This window comes from Lytechinus variegatus, chromosome 14 (genome assembly GCF_018143015.1).
Source record: "Lytechinus variegatus isolate NC3 chromosome 14, Lvar_3.0, whole genome shotgun sequence".
Taxonomy (NCBI): domain Eukaryota; kingdom Metazoa; phylum Echinodermata; class Echinoidea; order Temnopleuroida; family Toxopneustidae; genus Lytechinus; species Lytechinus variegatus.
In genome coordinates, this window is record NC_054753.1 from 25,075,946 (window position 1) to 25,100,597 (window position 24,652).

The 24,652-nt window shown below is 36.5% G+C and overlaps 1 protein-coding gene across 1 annotated transcript; it reads left to right on the plus strand.

The window, feature by feature from the left end:
- Window positions 1–12: 12 nt before the first annotated feature.
- Window positions 13–23,930, plus strand: LOC121427476. The gene is made up of 11 exons (XM_041623888.1): window positions 13–427; window positions 1,840–2,004; window positions 2,483–2,670; window positions 3,391–3,602; window positions 4,554–4,650; window positions 7,897–8,028; window positions 9,958–10,155; window positions 10,883–10,973; window positions 17,293–17,416; window positions 19,164–19,368; window positions 22,887–23,930. The coding sequence occupies exons 1-11, from the start codon at window positions 105–107 to the stop codon at window positions 23,039–23,041; spliced, it is 1,890 nt and encodes a 629-aa protein (XP_041479822.1). The 5' UTR covers window positions 13–104; the 3' UTR covers window positions 23,042–23,930.
- Window positions 23,931–24,652: the final 722 nt, after the last annotated feature.

Genomic DNA, 24,652 nt, shown 5'->3' on the forward strand with positions numbered 1-24,652 from the left:
AGAGCGGCGCGGCGCGGCGCAAAGCGAGCTATGCACTGATACCCAGGAAGTTGACATTCACTAGCAGATCAGGGCCAGTAAAGAGAGGCACAAGTGCCTGATTCATGATGGCAAATCTTCTAAGAATTTTGGAAAGTTTGGCAGCAATAATTTGTATGTTATGTGGCCTATCTGAGCAGGACTCAGTAATACACTCAGAAAGATTTCTACCTACATTTGAACCTGTCATTCTGTCTGAATCTGATGATCAGACGTCGTTGTCATGTTTGATAAAAAATCCAGCCGAACCGTCTGGGTGTCAAGAATGGAGAAATAGGAAATCTTTCCAAACCTCAGACGGGCGCCCCGTCGAAATTTTTGATGATGTTTTGGATTTTCGGTTGATGACAACATTGCAGGATTATTCAAACTTGGTTGCAGAATGGGAGTGAGTATGCCAATTTATATTTTCACTGACCAAATAATCTGTTTCATGTTGTTGAACATGTTGTGGTACTCAAGTAAGTAGATCTACACTGTAAATACCCAGCAAGCATAAATTTTGGTGAGAGCATAGAATTAGAAGAATCCTAAAAGTCTTAGGAAGAAATATAATATACATGTACGTATGTATCTTAAGTTGTCTCTGTACCATCAACTGATCTGCTGAACTATGTTGGATATCTGTATTTGGTGAGTGAAGCCAACGGAGTTCAGCTGAACAACCAAAATAACAGAGACCGAAGCTTTTGGTCTATGTCAGAAGTTGCTCCCCAGAAAGTACAGTTATTCCTGTCTAATTTCTTCCTCATCTTACATATACATATACTTGTGCGGTGTTATTGTAAGTTGTACTTAATAGTACTGCGGTAGTAGATTTTTGTCTCACCTGCTTAGCAGAGTGAGACTATAGGCGCCCCTTTTCCGACGGCGGCAGCGTCAACATCAAATCTTAACGTAAGATTAAGTTTTTGAAATGACAGCATAACTTATAAAGTATATAGACCTAGTTCATGAAACTTGGCCATTAGGTTAATCAAGTATTACTGAACATCCTGCCTGAGTTTCATGTCACATGACCAAGGTCAAAGGTTATTTGGGGTCAATGAACTTTGGCCGAATTGGGGGTATCTGTTGAATTACCGTCATAACTTTGAATGTTTGTGGATCTTATTTATGAAACTTGGACATTATAGTAATTAAGTATCACTGAACATTCTGTGTGCATTTTATGTCACATGACATAAGGTCGAAGGTCAATGAACTTTGGATCTTATTTATGAAACTTGGACATTATAGTAATTAAGTATCATTGAACATGATGTGCAAGTTTCAGGTCACATGGTCAAGGTCAAAGGTCATTTAGGGTCAATTAACTTTGGCCAAATTGGGGGTATTTGTTGAATTACCATCATAACTTTGAAAGTTTATTGATCTGACTCATGAAACTTGGACATCGGAGTAATCAAATATCACTGAACATCCTGTACGAGTTTCAGGTCACATGATCAAGGTCAAAGGTCATGTAAGGTCAGTGAACTTTGGCCACGTTCGCGGTATTTGTTGAATTACCATCATATCTCTGAAGTGTATTGATCTAGTTCATGAAACTTGGACATAAGAGTAACCAAGTATCACTGAACATCTTGTGCGAGTTATAGTAGTTTTCAAAGTCAGCACTGAGCACTGCTATATTGAATTGCGTGATGCAGGTGAGACCGCCAGAGGCATTCCATCTTGTTTATTAAAATAATTACAATAATCTTTTTTATGCTGTTCTTTTGTTCTAGAAACAAGTAAATAGAGTTCAGACTTACTGTGCATTTAAACTGGAACAATTCTATGAACATATACATTCAGGTTCAACAGCAGAGATGGTCCTAGTCCTTGGTCGGCATCTTTGGATCCTGAACCATTTAAGAACTCTGTCTTCATCTCGGTCATGAAGGGATTAGTCTCATCTACAATGGGCATTGATAGAACGACTCTAAAGGTCTTCAGCATCTCCATTAATGTACTTAGAAGGTATGGTAAGCAGATGTACACTGCAATGAGTGGTTTCAAGTTTGGTGTTGGTTCTTATTTCAATATTATTGATCGATATTGTTGAAAATTCTGATTTAGGCCCTATTGAAAAAATATGATTATGTTGATGTATCGCGGTAAAGCGATATGACCAATATATGTTAGATTAGTAAAAGTTAAATGGTTTGATGATATTATCACTGAAATCACTAAATTCTAAATGCAGATTTGAATACAGCAATTGTATAAACTTGCCTTAAATTGTGTGAGATGATATTCCAAAGTTCCATAAAACTTTGCCTTAACAACAGATATGTAAGTCTTTATGAAGTGATCTTCTATTGTCAAACAGGTTCATATATTCAAGTAACTCAGACAGATAAGATGGGGCCATTTAATGATAACACTGACATGAGAGTATAGCAAGGTCTTGAACGTAATACGTGAATTTGTTTGTCTTTGTACTCTTTTTTTTCAGAGGTGACCACATTAAATTGACCAGGGATAATACGGGTGAAGAAAAAGAGTATTCCATGGTGCTTTATTTCAATCACTACTGGCGCAAGAATGATTATGGTGAACTCCTCTTTTACGAAGATAACAACGATACTTTCATGGCTCTTAGTCCCAAGTATAACAGAGCAGTGGTGTGGGATAGCTCAATTGGTAAGAGTTTCATTTTGGTTTATTTTCATTTCTCACAAAGTATAGGGCAATGTAACATTCTGTGAGATAGGACAAATAATATGATAAAATACAATACAAAAAAATCAATGAAAATAGCAATGATAAAGGAAGATGCAGATCACTGACACATTATAGAAAATGAAGGGAAAACTATTTTTTTTTTAAATAGAGCTTGTATTAAAAAAAAGTTGTAAGCTGATGTCATATAAATCTGCCCAGTTTTATCCTCCAGAGTGCAAAGGAGAAATGAAAAGAAAAGACTTGAATTTGAATTCAAAGGTAGTACTCTGAACACAAAGAGGATTATTTATGTTTAACAAGAGGTGCTGTGTAATGCTGTTCATTAAGTAACGCATGACTTTATGACCCACTGCCAAATGAAGTGCTAAGATATGAGCCCCCAAAATACTATGCACCAAAAAAAGGGTAACTTACAGTTCACTACCATCACCAACAATCAGCTTGTACATTAATAAATGTAGAATAATAATAAAAAAATGCATGGCACTGTCTAAAAATATCACCAAACTATGATGTAAATCAAGAAAGTTGTGATATTTTGAAGTTTTAGAATAAAGAATACAAGTGGTATATCTCCTGTGTGGCCTCTAATGTATCGTACAAATGTATTGGTGTTTCCACTTTCTATGGAAAGGTTTGGAAGATTTTTAAAAGACAAGACATTCTTGTATAATTCAGGTTACATAATGAAACCTCCAAGCATGGATTTCAAGCAAGGCATGATGAGTCTCAAGATGTCGTTCACAATGAACTCCACAAAAGAGAGCGAAGCGAGGCAGCATAGACAACTCCACTTTGAAGAAAAGGCGAAAGCTCGGGAAACGCTCTTCTCCGAGATGAAAGGGTCGAAGGTTAAATCTATCGAAGACGTTGCAAATTGTTTAACAAAGGTGAGTCAGTTCTTTTTTACCTGAAATTAAAAACGAAAATTCTTTGTATTTTTTTTTGGGGGGAGCAGGGGTTGAATGGGCTGAGTTGCATGAGAGTTGTTCTTATTTTCTTTGAAGCAGACTCCAGGGGAGCATTTCATGAAAGGACTTGTCGGACGTTTTATCCGACAAGTCCTGTTTTATCCGACAGTTACTATAGTAACAGTGCTTCTCAACCAATCAGAATCCAGGAAATTTGTCAGATCTGACAACTTGTCGGACGAAAATATTGATGAAATGCCCCCCTGTTTTATTACTATTTAAAAATCTAGTCAGTCTACTTGCATACAGACCTGAAATTACTTTTCTCATTCCTCTTTTTTTCGTATTCTAAATATTTTTGCTTTTTTTTATATGTATATTTCTTCGAAGACAACTAGCACCATCCTGGTGGTTATGATTTATATCTTTTTAATTCTTCTCAGTAATTGTGATCAAAATTTGGGAACATTTGATGAAAGTTGTCAGCATTGATAAGTTTCCATTTCCCAGTGAAAACCATCTCTTGATTGTGATTGTCTACTGAGCCCCGTATCCATGGTAGTTGCCATATTGGCAAAGTTGTGACTGTAGCAGCAGGGATTTTCACTCTTTTAGTGTGTATTTAAAAGGAGTGTCCTTGGTAAAAAAATAATTGAATAAACCTAGTTTCATATAATAGAATACAAACAAGTGGGGATATGACATCAGAAGCCCACCTCATGAATATTCATAAACACATAGCTAGAACTGTTTCACCGGAAGAAGTAAACCTTTACAATTCAATAACTTTGTTATTTGATATCCGATTTTGATCAAATTTTCAGCATTTTGCTCTGTGAATTTTACTCTATTTATTGAGATATAAATATCTCTAGCCTGGACCATCCCCTTAATGTTATATATTGGTTTTTGTGTTGTTTTTAATCCTAGAATTACACAACATCCCAAGGTAAACGACTGTACATTTTTGATGGACTCTTTGATACAGATGACTTGATGAAACTGAGAGAGTTTGTTCCAAAGCATGGTAAATATATTCATATTGCAGTCAAAGATGGCATTCAGAATAAAGATAAAACTAAAACCCAAACTTGGCTCTTACTATGCAATTCCAATTGCGAAGAACACGAAAATCCACTTAACTCTGCTCAAGAAGAGAACAAAGTTGGCTCAGTCGGTAAAGCGTCTGCCTGTCGAACCACAGATCATGGGTTCGAGTCCACCCGGGCAGATGACTGAAGCCAGTGTGTTGTGTGTAAACGTCTCTCCCCTGTTCCATAGATGCAGGCTACCGGTATGTTACAGAGGAAAACACTCAGACCCTCGGATAGGACATTAAATGGAGACCCCCGGTAGAGGAGAGTCACCACCTTTGCACGTTAAGAACCCACTGCACTATTGGTATAAGAATAGGGGGAAACCCGGTGTAGTGGTCCACCTGCACTCCTCCAGTTATATTCGGAGGAGAGACCTTTGGGTCACAATGATTCAGTTCGCTTGTTGCCAAGCAGGCACAGGTGACGCCAAACAAATATTAATGATAATAATAAGTAAAAATCTTGGGATCATTAACCTGTTGGAGACTGCAGCTCATGCGAAGAGGGTTCTGGGCCACTTTCCGTAAAAGTTAATAGGCAGTTTTTGCTTTTACTAAGCGGAAACTCTACAATGCATTAATTCCTTTGAAAATGCAATTGAAATCACAATGAGGCTTTTGCTGATACTAAGTTGGTGAACTGGGACAGCTGATCATCCAAAGATTTGCTGTGGAAGAACAATTGCAAATATGTTGTTGTCCAGAGTCAAGAGATTCCGATGCTGTTCCAGTCCAACTTTCGACAAAAGCCTCTCAGCTCTCCATTGTGATTTAACTTGCATTTTCAAAAGAATGGGCGTGGTGTAGAGAGTTTCCTCCTTGGAAATGCTAAGGTCCGGACTAGTATAGTAATGTTGGCATTCAATGGTTGCTACCATGGCAACAATGCTCATCAGCCAATCAAAATCAAGGACTCAATGAAATTTACCATTGGATGGCAAAGTTACCATAAAAGTATCTTTTATGCAACGTGTCCCTGATCTTTAGAAAATTTGTTTTTTTTTTTGGCAGAATCAGCCAGTCTCTGTTGGGTTATTAACCAATTGTGGCCATCAGCTTTGTCACATGCAGCATTTTTTTCTGTTAGTACACCATTGCTTTATTCATGCAGCAAAAGGAGGATTACAAATGATAATACGTTTTGGCGATTCTTACTGAATCCTCAGTCACATTTGCTCTACAGCAAGTTGAAAACGGCCTTTTTAACAGTTTTTGTACCAGCTACATACAGGTGGTTTGAATAGAAATGAATAAAACAGCTGATTTGGACTCGCTGTAGAGCAAATATGACTGAGGCTTTAAAGAAGCTGTGAAATGGTGCCTCAGACTGGCGCGGAATTTGAATAATTATCAGCAGTCGATTTTAGAGTATTTTTGAAAAGAGGTGGCACAAACAGCAAATTGGAATATAGAGCTAGGGGCACAAAAATACAATTTTCTTAAGATTTAGCTTTATTACTATGATGATTCTTGAAATAAAGGGGTGTGGCACATCCCGCTCCCTTGTCTGGATCCATTCCCAAATTTCATAAGGTCTCTTATTAAGCAGTGGATAATAATTGCATATAAAGTACTTCAGGCGCGGATCCAGGAGGGGGCCGAGCCGGCCCCCCCTATTTTTTGACAACCTGCAGAAAAAAGTGTACTCTTTATCTTGATAGAAACTACGAAAAGCAGGAAGAAAAGTAAGAAATAGCTATTATACCCATGATGTGTAATTTACAGCCTCGTAGCGGCCGGCCCGACCCCAAAAGGAAACAAGAAAAAGATGAAGGGAAGAATTGGATAATAGATTTTATATAAAAAAATTTTGCTCGCGCATCGGGTTCGCATTGCCTGTGTAATGAATCCCATTCAAGAGGATTACATGGCACTTCATATATCCAGTTCTGAAATCGATTTGCACACAATATTTTAGCTCACACATCAAGCTTTCATTATTTTGTGTGATTTACACAAATTGTTATATCAAAATTTTCAGCTCGCGCTGCACGCTCGCATGGTTTTATTTGCGAGATACCTGTCCTCTTTAGAAATTCTTTCCAAAATTTGTCAAAATGCTCCTGTATCATGTCAGTATATCAAAAAAATTAAGCTCGTGCTTCGCGCTTGCATTTAATTGTTTGACACACACAAGCTTGTTCTTTAATTTTAAATAAAAACGCGCTTAGACCGTCTAGTTTTCAGGTCGGAATATCACTCTCATTATTTAATTGGTGATACTTGTATCCTCTTCATTAATCACTAAAAACAGTCCTAATTGAGTCCCTTAATTTTCACGTTTCGGCTCGCGCTCGCATTGTTTAGTTGGATACTTATCTTTGTTGATGATTATAAAAACTGCTCAGAATCTTCAGTTGTAAGGACATAAAATATCAAAGAATTTTTTGCACGCGCTTCGCGCTCACATTATATATTATGACCACATGAGATACCTTATCTTGTTTATAACAATAAAAACTAACATTTACTTAAAACTTCAGTCTTCAGTTAGGACTACCCCCTGAAAAATAAACAAAAAATAGAATTATGGCGGCCAATTGAGAAAAATGTTGCTGAAAATATTTTTCGGCCCCCCCTATTGGCGAAAGCTGGATCCGCCCCTGTACTTATAGGTACCGGTGTTGCAAGAAACTTGCGATGGATTGCAAGTCAATTTTAGGTTCCAAAGTCCATTGAAAGTTGTGCATTTCATTGCAGATTTGCCATTGATTGATGGTCTGGTTCTTGCATCAACAAATATAAGTTGATTTCCTTTAGTTCAAATTGATCCATCACTTGTAAATTTACTTCTGTAATTTGCAATTGATCACAAATATTTTCTTGCAAGACTCCCTTAAAAAAACGCAAAGTATTAAGCGCTATAAATGTAGCTATGATTACTACAGAATCAATTGATGCTTGCCATTATTTCTTCGGCATAGAATTAGCATGCATGCAGCTTGAGCACCGCTATTGGGACTCCTTTTTTAATTTTCAAATGTTGGCAGGCCTGCTATACTGCATAGGAGTGCGCATTTTATCATAAAATGAATTTGGGAGAAAATACTTTTTTTATCACAGAATACAATTTTTCATTCCCAGAGGTTGGCAGGTCATTATTTATGTTATTATTTGTATTTTTATTGAAGATTATTATAATCAGTCAAAAAACCTTTTACCTTCCTCCCGTATCAGGGAATTTCTTCTACGATGACAGTCTTGATCTTGACAGTGATAACGTCCAATGGATTGCAGGATTTCCTATTGAGAGCTATGTCCAAGGCAAGATGTGGACACCTACGCAGAGGGTGGCTGAATTCGTCTCAGGTGAGGTCCTAAAAGTTACATGAATTGCAGTATTCATGAGTTCTTAGAATAATTTGTCAGGCATTCTGTAGGTACCACCATATATGTTGCTTTTATTTCACTGGTTCTCTGGTCATTAGAATAATAATAATGATAGTAATGATATTAATATGCGATATTTATATAGCGCTTCATACAAATGTATCTTAAGTGCTGCCAAAGATACTACAAGGGGAAGATCGGACACTTCGGCGATATTTTGAAACGCTCGATAAATGCTTGTGGGGAAGGGCGCCCAACAGCGTTGAGTAAGTAAACCTTCGCATATCGGCACGCGACTGTGTATAAAACATATGGGGAAAATGAGAGAGTGGAGTTTGGAGAGGGCTCAAGGGTGGCTCGTGAAAATATTTCCACATGTTATTACCAAGAAACATCTTAAATATATTCAACTCAAATGTAAGGGGAAAAAATTGAAGAAAAAAAATTTGAAATGTAAAAATAGTCTATCCCTTCAACCCTTCACCATTTCTCTCATATGTTTTGTACACAACCATCTCGCGATACGCAAAGGTAAAAAAAGGTTGTTACTTACTCAACGCTGTAGGGCGCTCTTCCCAAGCGTTTCATTACGCGGTCTATGTACTGTCCGATCTTCCCCTGGAAGTATCTTTGGTGCTGCATATTATTACCCCAGCTTTTGCTTAGCTACGCTGATCGGGCGCATTGAGCATTCAAGGAATTCCTTCCTACCGGGTACCCATTTACTACTGCTGTGTGTATTGTGGCAAATGTAGATAGATACCTTGCCGGAGGACACAAATGTTGCAGTGGGAATAAATGGATGTCTTTGATGTTTCCTAGACATTAAATCTCTTCTTACAGTCTTCTGTTAAATACCAACCAGTGGTATCCCTGTTAGGTCTCTTGCTATCTGCCCAGGACCTACGATCACACAAGGATTCACGATGACTGTGAGATCTTTATTGTAATCCAAGATAAATAAATCCAAAATCCATGAGGAATATAGAATAGGCAGGTGTCTTTCATGTATCCTTGACTCATTTATTTCATCAGATACCAACCAGTAGTATCCCTACGATGTCTCTTGCAACCTCCTGAGGACCTACGATCACACCGCTATTCACAAAGACTTTGAGATTTTTCAAATAATCCAAGATCCAGGAGGAATGTAGAATAGATGGATGTTTAATGTTACCTAGAAATTAATTTTTTTTTTACCTTACTTTGAATAACCAGTGGTATCCGTATGATGTATCTTGTTTTTCATTTTTCCTAGACCTAAGTGGTACATGTATCTCTATGATGTCTCTTGCAATCTGATGAAGACCTACAATCACACCAGGATCCTCAAGGACAGTAAATTACTGGAGGTTGCCTTTCATGTTTCGTAGATCTAAAGTATTTTATCTTACTATCTTTTATCTGGTAACATGCAATGGTTTCCCTATGATGTCTCTCTCACCTTGTTAATGATACTTGATTCCTGAGCGCTGGAGCATTCTACAAGTGGTTGTCTTGCATGTTTCCTAGACATAAAATCTTTGATCCATTTAATTTTCTTGCATCAACCAGTGGTATCCCGATGATGTCTCTTGCAATTTGCTGAGAACCTACAATTACACCAAGATCCACAAGGACTGTAAGATCTTTCAAATTATCCAGAATCCACAAGGACTGTTGAATAGGTAGATGTCTTTCATGTTTTCTAAACCTAGTATCTATTATTTTACTATCGGTTATCAGGTACCGACCAGTGGTATCCCTACGATGTCTCTTGCAACCTCCTGAGGACCTAGAATCATACCAGTATTCACAAGGACTGTGAAATCTTTATCAAAGTCCAAAAACCATGAGGACTGTAGAATGGGTGGATTTTTTTTCACGTTCATGAGACCTAACATCTGTTATCTTACTGTCTGTTATCAGGTACCGACCAGTGGTATCCCTACGATGTCTCTTGCAACCTCCTGAGGACCTACGATCACACCAGGATCCACGAGGACTGTGAGATCAGAGAGAAAGAGTGGACATTTCTGGTGTACCTCACCGATGACTGGAGTGAGGATAAGTATGGAGAAACAACCTTCTTGCACTTCAATGGCCATGGCTCCGAACCAGTGATCAGTAAGTGGATACCCTTGTGTGACCGACCCTCTTTACTGCAAATTACCCATATAGTAAACTAACCCATGTTGCTGCAATACTCTTGCCATTAATATAAACTCCTCAAAAAAGGTTTGGAAATCTGACTTTGATGGATAATCCCTTCTTGGTTTTAGTGAATATTAATGTATAATTGATACCAATGAAAAAAATAATTTGATTTTCTTTAAAATGATATCCTACATGATATGATTATGGTTTCCTTGGAGGTACAGTGCCTTGAAATGTGGGGCAAGGTCAAAATTCTTCCTCATCTTACACTTTTAAATCCTGCTCTTTTCCTGATGGCATGATCATAATAAGCAGGGTATTTTAAAAAGAACTAAATGATCTTTTGAATGATATCAATTATGCATTGTGTAAAATTGGGAGTTGGAAGAAATTAATGGCCAAACTCAGATTTCCAAACTTTTTTAGAGGTGTTTATGATCAAATAAAGCATCAACTATTACTTATAGTCATGATATCACATTGAAGGCATCACAATGGGAAACCTGTGCATAAAACATTGATTTATCATAGATTGATGCACAGGTATTTATTGTTTGCCCTCCAACATGTCTGCCCCTGGGAACACTCTACATAATGAAGTGTTGCACTTGGTAATTGCATAGAGTTATTTGCTGTTAGCTTTGAATTGTCAATATATCATTATTGTTTCCAATCACTTTTGTCTGTTTACCTGTAGGTGTCCTACCTAGATTTGGAAGGGTTGTAATCTTTGAGGGTATCATTCCTCATTCAGCTCGCCCACCTAGTCCTATCTACAGAGATTCAAGGTATGTATGAAACCTGGATGGAAGGGCCCTGGAATTATTTCTGAAGAGGAGGTGTTAGCTGTTGTTTTTTAATTGGCAAGAAAATATAAGTTCTTACAAAATTAAGGTCATTTTGGTTGAATTTGAGGATACCAACCTGATTTTCAGGGGTTTTGCCTGTTATGTATAACATACTCGGCACTATAAGCATCCGCTTCCCAGTGCCATGGGTGGGGGGGGGGGTCACTTCCATTGAATAGTAGATAGGATATGCTTGGAAAAAAAAAGAAAATAGAGGGGGGGTAAGCACTGAACACAAATAGTGTCAAAATAAAATTTAATTACTTAATAATCTGAAACACAAAAGAGGGCTAGGAATTTGAACCAGATTAAGGACCTGCTGTAAGAAAGACTCATGAACTGAAATTCCTCCATGCCACTTTGAAAAAAAGAACTTCTAAAAAGTCTTTATACAAAATTACTTGTGTTAAATGCAGAGATGCCAACCCTCCCGATTTCATCGGGAGGCTCCCAAAAATTCATTCCAACTCCCGCCCTTACGATTACCATCCTTATCCTCCCGAAATTACGATTTTTTTGCATTGATCAAATTGGATTGGAAGGACATGTATCGTCTGCTAACTTTAGCATGTAGTAACTCCAATACGTTCGCTGCTACTAAATTCTGTGTGAAAAGTAGACAAATAAGGAGCAGCGAAAAGCTGGTGCATGTGATATGCCCAACGGGAATCCACTGTGCACCAGGCCGGTAGGCCCGGCTAGCTTCGCGAGGCGGTTGCGCTCGCGGCCACTGGATTTGTCGAGTCGTGCGGTAGATATCGGTGTGTGATTTCGGCGTATTGATGGGTTGATATTGACACGAAATGGCGGAAAATCAACAAAAGAAGACCAAGAAATGGTCTCAGAAGTATAAGACTGAATACAGTCTCCAGTACCTGTGTGTTCGGAAGTCGGAAAGAGGAATTTACCATGCATTTTGCGCAATTTGCAGCGTGGACATTTCAGTTTAGCAGGGAGGTCGTGATGATAATTTGGAAGCACTTAACGTTCGGGAGCAAACGGCATAGGTCTACGGACATTGCGAAGACAAGATCTTCGAGCTCCACTAGTACCCTGTTGTCTTTATTTCACCAAGCAAGGGACCAGCGCTGAGCTTTTCTTTACTGGATTTATAGTGGAACATAACCTGCCTATAGCTGATAGTGATAATTCCTCCTTATTATTGTTGAACAGGTACTTCTTTTGTCCCCTCATTTTTTATTTACATGTAAAAATGCATATTTGATATTTTTTATGTTAAAAAAGTGGGAACAATGTTTATTTGCACCAGAGAGCATCTAGAAACCCAGAGCTTCCAGGGCCCTAAGGCGGGCCCTGGACCACGGCCGCAAGGGTCGAGCGCTCCGCGCTCGAGATTTGCGCTACCTGCACATAATTTGGTGGTGGTTTTTTTTGTATTTAAATGATGTTTTATTGGTCACTTCAAGGTACATTCATTCAATACAGTTGAACAAATACGAATGATACATTATAAGAAATTACATAACAGTTACATAACATAAGTGGATAACCACTGTACCATGTCTCGCCACCTGCGTTCGTGGACACTCCTTTTGTTATTTCGAATTGCTATATTCTTTTCCATTTTATACGATCGAGTTAACAAATCAACACAATCAGAAACTGTTGGTTTACATCTACTTAGATAAATTGATTTCTTTGCAATAACTAAAACATGATTAAAAAGAAGACATTTTATTGACAAAATACCGAGTATTACACTTTTTTCGGTTAATAATGAAAAATCAAACATAGTGAGTTCTTTTCCTAGCTGATTCCAAAATAACTGTGTAAATGGGCAATTCCAAAATAAATGTTCGATCGTTTCAATTTCTGCATTACAGAAAGAACATAAAGGTGAAGTAATGACTTTCATTTTATACAACTTATAGTTCAAGTTTAAAATATCGTTCAATACTTTGAACTGAAATTCTCTGTATTGTACATCAATAGTGTTCAGTAGAATAGATGAACGAGCTAATACCAATTCTTTATCTGAAACATGATATCTGTTTTGAAGTCTAAACGTACTTACAGGACGCTCATATTTTTCTGCTACTAACAGATCATAAAAATGTTTACTTTTTATTTTGTTTAGCTGTACCAACTCAACAGGAAGGATAATATTTGATATAGCAGCATTCTTAAATGAGTCCGTATATGATATTTTAGAAAATTTTGTCTTTAAAAGAGCAGAATACACTCCTTGTAATCGAAAGTAATCATTGGCATTTAAATCAAATAACCTTTTCATTTCATCCAATCGTCTTAAAGTACATCCTTCAGTAAGGATGTCATTAAAAAACACAATTCTTTTTAAAAACAATTTTCGAAAGAAGATTATATCTCGAGTAACTTTCAGTTGTTTATTGTTCCAGATGATCTGGAACTTCGTATTATCTTCTCTGTTTCTCACATTAAGAGAATCCCAACATTGTAAAATATTTTTGTAAAACTGAGGAAAATCAAAGTTCAACATTTTAAGACCATAGTTACAGTTGAATACAAACAATCCCCCGTTCTTTTTAAGGTAATATTGAAGAATTTGAAACCATCCTTGTTTATCTGCATGTTTAATTCTCTCTATCCAAAATAACTGCTGGGCTTTAACAGCCGAATACACATCTACCATCTTAATTCCTCCGTTTGATAGATCCTGGATCATGACGTTTCTTTTAATTTTGTCGGGTCCATTCCAAATAAAACTGAAAAACACTCTCTCTAACTTTTTAAGAAACCAATCGGGTAAAAGAGTGGATGAAAATAAATAAATGAATTTGGATATTCCAAATGATTTAATTATTTGAATTTTACCGAATAAAGTTAGGCTTCTCATTTTCCACATGTTTAAAGTAACTTGTATTGATGATAGTATTTCTTCTGCTTTTTTAACTTGCGCAGTATCTGATCCAGTACCCACAAAAGTACCAAGCACATTTATAGTATCTACAAAATTGAAATTATGTCTGAAAACTGCATTCGACACATTACCAATCTTTAAAATTTCTGTCTTATTTAAATTAATTGTTAAACTTGAACACTTCTCAAACTGTTGCATAATATCAAATAATGAGTTAAGAGAATTTACATCTGAACAAAATGAGCAAAAATCGTCTGCGTATAAAGACAGTTTTAATTCACTGGTACCAACTGATATACCTTGTATATCAATTGAATTTCTAATACGTATAGCAAGTGTTTCTAGAGATATTATAAATAAATAAGGGGAGAGGGGATCCCCCTGTCTTACCCCTCTCGTAATTTGAAAGTATCCAGTAGATTTACCATTATTCAGAACACAACCTTCTAAATTTTTATAAAGGGTTTTAACCCACTTAATAAACGATGCGCCGAAACCAAACGAATCTAAACATTCAAATAAATAGTCGTGGTCTAGCGAGTCAAACGCTTTCTTAAAATCTACTGAAGCAATGAATCCTGCTTTCTGTTCCGCCGTAAGAAAATGATATACGTCATGTACGTTTCGGATAGCTTCCCCTATTGCTCTTCCGCGGAGGAATGCAAATTGGTCTTTGTCAATTATTTCATCTAAAACATCGATTATCCTATTGGCTAATGCTTTTGAACATATTTTTGCGTCCACATTTATCAACGATATAGGTCTGTAACTCTCTAGTAGACGTTTGTCTTTATTTGGTTTACAAATTAAAGATATGACACTTTGCTTTTGACTTGCTGATAATTCATTTTCTTGAAAAGAAAAGTTCAAAGAAACAAGTAAGGGATCTTTGACAATGTCCCAAAAAGTAGTATAAAATTCCTTGGAGAGTCCATCATTCCCCGGGGACTTTCCACATTTCATATCCGTCAATACTTTCTTACACTCATGTTCAGTGAGGAGTCCTTCACATGATTTGGATGAAAATTCAGAGAGTTTGTGTCCTCTTATTTTCAAAAAATTATTTGCATTCTCATCTGTTATGTTAACGTTTTGTTTTGTATACAGCTGCCTGTAAAAGTGTTTAATATTTTGTAAAATTTCTTTTTCGTCTTCAATAATATCATCTTCTTTAAAAGTTTTCGGATAGTGGAATTAACTTTACGTTGTTTTTCTAGTGTAAGAAAATATTACTTTTTTCTCTGTATTCGATTTGGTGGCGGTTGCAAATCCTCCCTAATTCTGATTTCCAAAAGTTTGCATCTCTGTTAAATGTCATGTCCCATGTTTCTAGTTTGCTGAGGTCATCCCAGAGTATCCGGTGATCTCTCTGTAATGTAATCTGCTGTTAAAGTCAGCAGCAATCAGCAAATAAGTGTACCATACTTGTGATTTGACACAGTGTGGAATGTCTTTTATATGGTAGATGAAGAGCAACGGGCCTAGCATGAAGCCCTGTGGCATGCCAGATGTGATGGATACTGCTTTAGATTGATGTCCGTCCCTAGTGGTGAGAAATGTTTGCAGCCATCGATGTAGAGAACCTTTAATCCTGGAGCTGGCAAGCTTGTGCAGTAACTTGTTGCAAGGGACCGTATCACAGACCTTTGAAAAATCAAGAATGGCCACATCAGTTTGCTTTCTTTTGTCATACTCTGATACAAGATATTGAACAGTCATGACGAGTTGAGATATGGTTGATTGACAAGATCTTAACCCACGGTTTAGATATGCACAGATGTTGTTTGACTCTTAGTTGTCCATCAAATTATTTCAAGTGATGTGTTCAATCAGCTTGCAGACTACATATGTAAGTGAGACTGTAGTTTTCAGCTAGGTGAACTTCTCCCTTTTTATAGACAAGTGATGTTTGACTGACCCAATCAGGGGCAAGGTATCTGTTGATACAGATAGCTGAAATATCGCAGTCAGTCTTTGTGATTCTGTGGAGAGTTCCTTCCAAAATGTTATCTTGTTCAAGCTATGCAAGGTCAAATCCACATTCAAGCTCACGTTCAAATAATGTTTTTATTTTCATGAAGATAACGGCTTATTACTGTTTTGTAGTTTGTTACTCTCCATCTAAAATAAAAACACAGTTTCATATATCATAATTCAATCTTAAAGGGATGGTCCGGGCTGAAAATATTTATATCTTAATACATAGAGTATAATTCACTGAGCAAAATGCTGAAAATTTCATCAAAATTGGATAACAAATAATAAAGTTATTGAAGTTTAAAATTTAGCAATATTTTGTGAAAATAGTCATCATGAATATTCATTAGGTGGGCTGATGATGTCGCATCTCCATTTTCAGTTTTCTTATGTTATTACAAAAAAATCATAATTTTCTCATTATTTCATACTTGTGTGAATAATATGTCTCCCTTATTATGAAATAAGTTGTAGCAATAAATATCTTCTAATGCACTAAATCAGTCGTCAATCCAATTTTTCTAGTTCTTGGAGGAAAAAATTTGAATAAACCTAATTTCATTTAATAAAATACAAGAGAACAAGTGGAAATGTGACATCATCAGCCCACCTAATGAATATTTATGACTTTTTTCACAAAATATTGCTAAACTTTAAAATTCATTAACTTTACTATTTGTTATCCAATTTTGATGAGATTTTCGGCATTTTGCTCAGTGAATTCTACTCTATTTATTACGCTTTACATACTTTCAGCCCGGACCATCCCTTTGAATAAGTAAGTGAAGGTTGGCATTTGCTATGACAACTGATAAATACAGGATAACAGTTAGTTGGAGCTTGGCTTATGTTTACATCTATGGGTTGATGGGATATAGTCTTGTATTTTCCTCACCCAGGTGATCGTGGTCTTTGTCGTCATTAGGGTAGTACATTGTTGAGCTTATTCGCACTTCAGAACCAAAGAGAATGTCCTTCAAAGTCGGTCTTGAGCCTTCAGAATACCAATTTCAGCAAATGGTGGCCTGGTTTCACAGGCTAACCCAAGAATGAGAGTTTATCCTGAGGTTAGATTGTCTATGAAGACTGCAGAGCAGCTTTGGCATGGTCCTTCCTGCAGGAGCTTGGTTCTAACAGCTCTGACAGATAAATATAAACTTCTGAGCCAAAAGAAATCCCCTTAGCCTTACCACTCACGTCATTTCCTTCACAGAGCTTCTAGCTATCTGCCAACATCACACGAACCATGCCTGCACCTGACCTAGCGACAACAGACCATTGTAGTCTTGGACGAATCACAGTCCATTACTTTATTCTCAGCCATGAATAGTTGCAAAACATTTACACTGACAATGCCAATTTATTTCAGATAAATTTGGTTATTTATATTACGTTTTGTATTTTAATCCAATTTTGATGTAGGTTGACGTTTGTTGCTAAGCTTTCTATCAACGAGAGAGCTGCTAGGGTCAAATCACTGAAGACGGAGTTTGCTCACGAAGAAGGTAACCACCAGATGTGCCTTGAACACTTCAAGAGCTATCATGTGAGTTCAAATTCAACTTTATTTGTCTTAACATTAGGGAGGCTTATGTTCACCATATGGTTATTCCTGAAAGGAATGTAGGACGGTGGAGGGATAGGGATGAAAATTGAAAGGCGAGAAAGGGAATTTAAGGAGTGATAAGTAGGGGAAGGCGGGGTAAGTTGAGCATAGGGGCAAGTTGAGCCACCAGCCCCAGGCCAATAATGAATGAGTCAGACATTGTGGTGGTGTCATGTATTGATGACCCATATCATAACCCCTAACCCCACCACATTGTTTCCAACTGTGAAACAAAAAGTAGTTTTTTAGAGGGAAAAATATGAATTTCAGCCAAAAAAGTAAAAAAGAGTGTGAAATAGGTAAGTGCTTTATAGACACACACGTCTTTAAATATAATAAAGACATGACAACAACATTATTGGTCCATGTATGGATCTTCATTCTTGTCATAGTCTTTTATATGATGGATGCATAATAAATGTGTGGATACAAAATTTTCGCACTGAGTTCGGACTGGGGTAAGTTGAGCCAAACAGCATGGGGCAAGTTGAGCCATGGTAATTCCTATGGTAATGTATCTTAAAAAACAAACAAACCATAAAAATCGATTGAAATGCAGGCTGAAAAGAGCAAATTTACATGACTGCTCTTTTCCTTTTACAGGATGTTAGTATTTATAGAGAATTAGCAAGTGAAAAGACTTTAAACAAAAAATTGACATGCTGGTTCTCCCCCCATACATTTTGTACATAGTTTTTGTGGCTCAACTTACCCCAGAAGGTGGCTCAAACTTACCCCATATATGGGGCAAGTTGAGCCATTTGACATCGTTTTTTTCAAAGGTCACGATGACTTTCAGTGTGGGGATAGAAAGTTATTTATAGGTGGAAAATATTTCAGAAGAATTAAATTTCAAGGCAAGGTACTTATTTCGACAAGATTATTATTCATATCAATTCTAACTGGCATAAAGCAAAAACTGTCACAACTTACCCCGCCTTCCCCTATCTATCGTGATATATTAAAAGGACTGTAAACTGGCTACCCCATTCAACAGAGAGCAAGACCTCTGAAAGACTGCTGTAAGACTATGAAACTTGCTTGATCTTTCAAGTAGAGAAGAGTAGATAAGTTCAGATGGGTTGGGAAGTCTTAAATAATGAGTAGATGAGTATATTACTCGGGACTTGAAAGTTATTAATTCTGAATAAATGGAGTAAAATTCACTGAGAAAAATGCTGAAAATATCACATTATGATAAAAAATAACAATAATTTCAGAGTTTGGTAATATTTTGTGAAAACAGTTAAATGCAGGCCCTCATGAATATTCATTAGCTATGCTGATGATGTCATGTTTTCACTTTCCCATTTGTTATGTTATTACATGAAATCATAATTATTTCATTCATGTGTGCATGATACAGGTATGTCTGCCTTGTAACACATTAAATCAGTGGTCAATCAATTTTTTTTCATTCTTGGTGGATAAAATATGAATAAATATAATTTCATATTATAAGTGGCGATATGACATCATTAGCTTGCTAATTGCATTGTTACACAATATATTGCAAAACTTTAAAATTCTAAGCTGTAAAATACCATAACTTTGTTATCGCTGGTCCAATTTTGATTACATGTTTATTTCAATTGTTTTTAAGGATTTTACTTTATCTGTTCATATTATATTATTTTCAGCCCGGAGTATCCCTTTAATTCTCATTTTTTTTTTCATTATTTGACAGGACAAGCAGTATGAAGACCATTTTAAAGAAATGCTCCTTGAAAATGCCAGGGAATTGCGAGAAGTAAACCATGCATTGAACAAACGCTTCAGGCCTGATGGTGACAGCAATGATGATGAGGAGGAGGAGGATCATGGCCATTATGAGGAAGATGACGATGATGAGCAAATGGAATATGATGAACAACCAGCGTTTGATGAAGAAAGTGAGTATACTTTCTCACATCGTTGCATTGTTTCTATTTCAACTACAGTGTGTCCCACAAGAAAAACAAAACCCGTCTTAAGAGCTCGATATCAGTTCTGTGATTTTATACCTAGTGAATTGTTCATGCATCGTGAAGAAAATGTAATAAAGATTGAGGCATGTCAGAAAAGATTTTCGCAGAAACTCTTATGTGATTCCACATCCCCTCTCATTTAGAGACTAGTTAAAGAAACTCAACACAGAACGCTAAAAGATATCCTATTGAGCCATCCTTTCTTACGCAAGGGCGTCACAACCTTAATAAATCATCAACCATATTTGTCTCGCCCACCAGAGGTGAAGGCGAGATCCAAATGTTTTCCATCTGTCGTCCGTCCGTCACAAATCTAATGACACATAACTCCACAACCGTAAGTCGCTTTCAACCAAACTTGGATGGTAGATGGACTTAGGGGACCTGCATGTTATGCTACAGTCAGAGGTCACATGGTAAGGTCAAAGGTCATTTTCAGCTCAAAGGTAAAGTTAACATGCAAGACTCTTGTATGACACCTGACTCCGCAACCGCAAGTCACTTTTCAACCAAACTTGGATTGTAGATGGACTTGGGTGACCTGCGTGCTATACTACAGTCGGAGGTCACATGGTAGGGTCAAAGGTCATCTTCAGGTAAACATTAAAGTTTACGTGCAAGACTTTTATGACAAGGGTTATTCCATCCCAGTAATTTTACAATGAAGTTCTGTTGCGTGCCCTCGCAAATCACGATATTTCTGGCTATTTTCATAAGTGGGCGAGACACAAAATCGCATTTGCCTTGTTCTGCTTACCGGTAACTTGATTTTAGCATTAAAATTTCAAACTCTTTTAGATCATCTATACGTGCATAATTCATATCATATTTGGTATCGAAGTAAAAGGTAAAGCTGAATTCTATTATTATGTAAATGATGAACCGAAAATCATTTTTGTCTCACCTGCGAAGCAAAGTGAGACTATAGGCGCCGCTTTTCCGACGGCGGCGGCGGCGTCAACATCAAATCTTAACCTGAGGTTAAGTTTTTGAAATGACGTCATAACTTAGAAAGTATATGGACCTAGTTAATAAAACTTGGCCATAGGGTTAATCAAGTATTACTGAACATCCTAGTAGAGTTTCATGTCACATGACCAAGGTCAAAGGTCATTTAGGGTCAATGAACTTAGACCATGTTGGAGGAATCAACATCGAAATCTTAACCTGAGGTTAAGTTTTTGAAATGTCATCATAACTTAGAAAATATATGGACCTAGTTCATGAAACTTGGACATAAGGTTAATCAAGTATCACTGAACACCCTGCATGAGTTTCACGTCACATGACCAAGGTCAAAGGTCATTTAGGGTCAATGAACTTTGGCCGAATTGGGGATATCTGTTGAATTCCCATCATAACTTTGAAAGTTTATGGAGCTGATTCATGAAACTTGGACATAATAGTAATCAAGCATCACTGAAAATTTTGTGCAAGTTTCAGGTCTCATGATTAAGGTCAAAGGTCATTTAGGGTCAATGAACTTTGGCCGAATCGGGGGTATCTGTTGAATTATCATAACTTTGAAAGTTTATTGGTCTAGTTCATTAAACTTGGACATTAGAGTAATCAAGTATCACTGAACATCCTGTGCGCGTTTCAGGTCATTCAGTTGAAAGTGCACTCAATGAGGGGCTTATGCATAAAAATTTTACCATAAAAAATGGCAAATTTTCTAGAGTTTTTTCATGTGTAATTTATTAATGGCATAATTTTTATTTGCCAGACTTTTTAAACCCTAAATAGACTGGGCTATTTGGACGCCTAAGAAGACGGGGGGGCTGATTGAGCCCCCCCCCCGATGATCTCTGTTGTCGATCGCGCAATCAAGACGAAAATTGGCACACGCGTCACCCATGGCATTATCTACAAAACTATAACATCAAATTCTGCAAAAAATCTCATGTCTCATTAATTATGCTAATTTATGCGTAAATTAATAAGTTTGCTCTAATTAATAAAATAATGCCCCTGAAATGCTAATTTTTGTTTCACATACGCTAGATAGGCATCTGATCAAATTGATTTTTAAAAAATTTCAAAATCACATTTATTTTTTTATGTATTCTATTGTTTTCTAAATTTCTTATGTATTTCTTTATTTTTCGACTTTTTGTTTTAATCGTTTTTTCAATGGAAATTGTCGGGGACTTTATTTTGACCATAAACAAGATAAAATAAATTGATTTTAAGCAGTAAAAGGAAAAATAATGGTACATTTATGAATTTTGGTTAAGCACACTATTTGCATTGGATTTGTACACAAATTCACTTTCATTTTTCAGGCCTGTGAGTGGGATTTCAAAAAAATAGCGGAAAAATCTGAAAATTTACCTTAGGGCCTACTATTTACTATCGCCAAGCCGCTGCATATTTTGGTTGTTCCGCTGAACTGCGTTGGCTCACTCACCAATACATAGACTGAAGAGCTTGGAGGCCCGTACGTACAGACAACGTATTTTAACAGTAACGTTAGATCTAACAATGGAAACCCGATTTTCCAATCGTTTTTTTGTACATAAAATGTCACATTATGAAAAAGAAATCACATCCATTTTTACGAAAAAATGTTTAAAATTCAGAAATATCGTACCTTAGACCGCAGTTACCGCTAATTCCTTTGAAATAATGAACAAAACATTGTCATCTTCGATCCTTTCATTGGCCAACGTAAGTTGCCATCTTGGATGACGTCATCATCCTTACAGACGTATTTACCAGTCTCAAAATATCGCGATTTGAGCCACTGCTTTAACGGTGCGATCCGCAGCAGTTTCATTCAAAACTTAGCGAAGGCAAAATACAAGGCCCCGTAACGTGTACATTCACAACACACACATTCTGCTCGCATCCATTTACCTAGACTTGTTTTCCAGCCGTTTTGGATAAAATAGCGGAATTTTGACTAAGAAAAAACGAAAATGGAACACAGGAAAAAAGCGGAAATTGAAATCGGTCTTAAAAATTAAAATAGCAGATTTCCGCTAAATAGTGGAGATTTCACAGGCCTGCGTTTTTGAGTAATTTTGGGTCTGCATGCACTTACGAAATGCTGCGTAATTTTGGAACCGCGTACCTGGGGGTCACAATTTTGGTCTCAAAAGTTGCGCGAGACTTGAAAGTAAAAAGTCAGCGAGCGACGCAGTCAAAAAATTTCGCGCGGCGGATTTATCGCGAAAAATATCGAGGGGGGCTGAATCAGCCCCCCCCCAGTCTTTTTAGGGTTAAGGAAACAGTTTTATGCAACAGGTCACAGGTTAGGGCTTGTTTTTACTAAAAACTAAAATGTTGATTAGGATAAACTATTCATGCGATTTTCATTAGCCTGTGATTGTGATCGAAATATCTTGGTAGACAGGTAAGTATCTAAACCAATGAATAAATTGAAAAGTGAATAAAATAACTTTTGAATGTGCTTTTCCCCATTTCTCTGTATCTACTAGGGCTGCCAGAAGTAAAAAGGAGGCGAGATTATGTCTACGGATTGTTTGACCAGTCTCTTCACATTGAAGAGCTGAGGACTCATTACCGTCAAGTTTTAATTGATGCCCAAATAGCAAAGCAGAAATACGTGCAGCAAATGGAAAAATTGATTTAAACTAAAGTACTTGTATAAATATGATTTTGTAACCTCACATTTGTCAAAAAAAGACAGTGATTACATTTTTTTTATAGATAACTACTTTAAAGCTAAGTTCGAGCTCTGGTATGAAAATAAAATTTCGATACAAAATGGTTGGAAGTTATCCTAAAGTGTTTATCATTTGCCAGAATGCTTATTTAGAATAACAAGCTTTAATTGAAATAATTCAGGCTTGCTTGAAATTATATTTTTTCATTACCACATGCTTTTCCTGGTGTAGCTAACACAAGGAACAACATATAGGACAAAGCTATAAATGGACTGACATTTTTCACTATTTTTTCTGATTTTCATTTGTTCATTGCTCTGTGATTATATTTTTTTCCAGAATTTTTTTTTTGGCAGATGTCATCTATTGATGGTTTTATTATTTGGTGTAAGTTTTGTTCAAATTTATGAACATTAACATTATTTTCACTTGTCACCAGTAACAGAGTTTATCTACAAGAAAAATATTAATATTAATCTATTTTTCAAGACTTTTGCCAGTCTGCTGCTCTAAGTCTCTTTTTTCCTTTGGTCAACTTGTCATGAGGAAAAGATTTCTCTTTGAAACGTTAATTTCCAGATAATTAACTTAGTTTTGTTTCTATATATGGCAAGCCAGGCCAAAACCAGAGAGGGAAGATTCTCTGTGAACAGCTAAAACAAAAATTTCAGCTGCCAAGTTTTATTTTAAAATTTTTCAACCTAAAAGTTACATATTTGGCAAAAAAGAAGAAAACCCTATTTCATTAGCACGGCGGCGAGGCCACATTCCTGTCTTGTCTACAACAGAAACTGAGGCGAAAATAAAGTGGTCTTTTGGAAAAAAAAAATTACTTCCCAATGATAAAAATTAAGGTGGATTACAAAAACATGATCAAGGATTATAACGTGTCTTAATTTCCATTTTAATACAGAAGGTAACACAAAACAATCAAAATATACCAGTAAACACAAACATGCACAAGTTGCAAAAAAAATAAATTTTTTTTGTACTTTACCACATAAAAGCGTACTCCTGTATTTCAATTTGATTTCTGTGTGAAATACAGAAAATGCACACTTCTTGGCATATACTCTTCAAAGAGTAAAAAGTAGGAAATTAACTCATCTGAGGCCTGTTGCATAAAACTTTTTACCTGAGAAAACTCTGGTAAAAACTGAAAACTAAGGTTAGTCTGATTTCCCCCATTGACTTTAACACAGGGCAAAAACTCCGGTAAGAACGACCTGAGTTTTCTCAGGTAAAAAGTTTTATGCAACGGGCCCCTGAAAGAGCAATTTTTCTTCAGACTATCAAAATGCAAGTTAAATCATTTTCCACACTGCTTGAAAGTTTCACTGAGATTGCTTAATGTGCACATCTCATATTTGAGTGAATTTCAAACTTCATTTTCTCTTTATTCTTTGTCCAGATTTTCTATATTCAAACAATTACTTTGCATGGGTTATTGTTGACCTATTTTGCTAAGTTATATATCATTTTAAAGCTTGAGGATGTGCTTTTCAAGCTCAATAAAACTCTAAAAATTCATTATGGGCGAGTTATTGTTAGTTTTTGGGTGGCTGGTCGTGTATTTC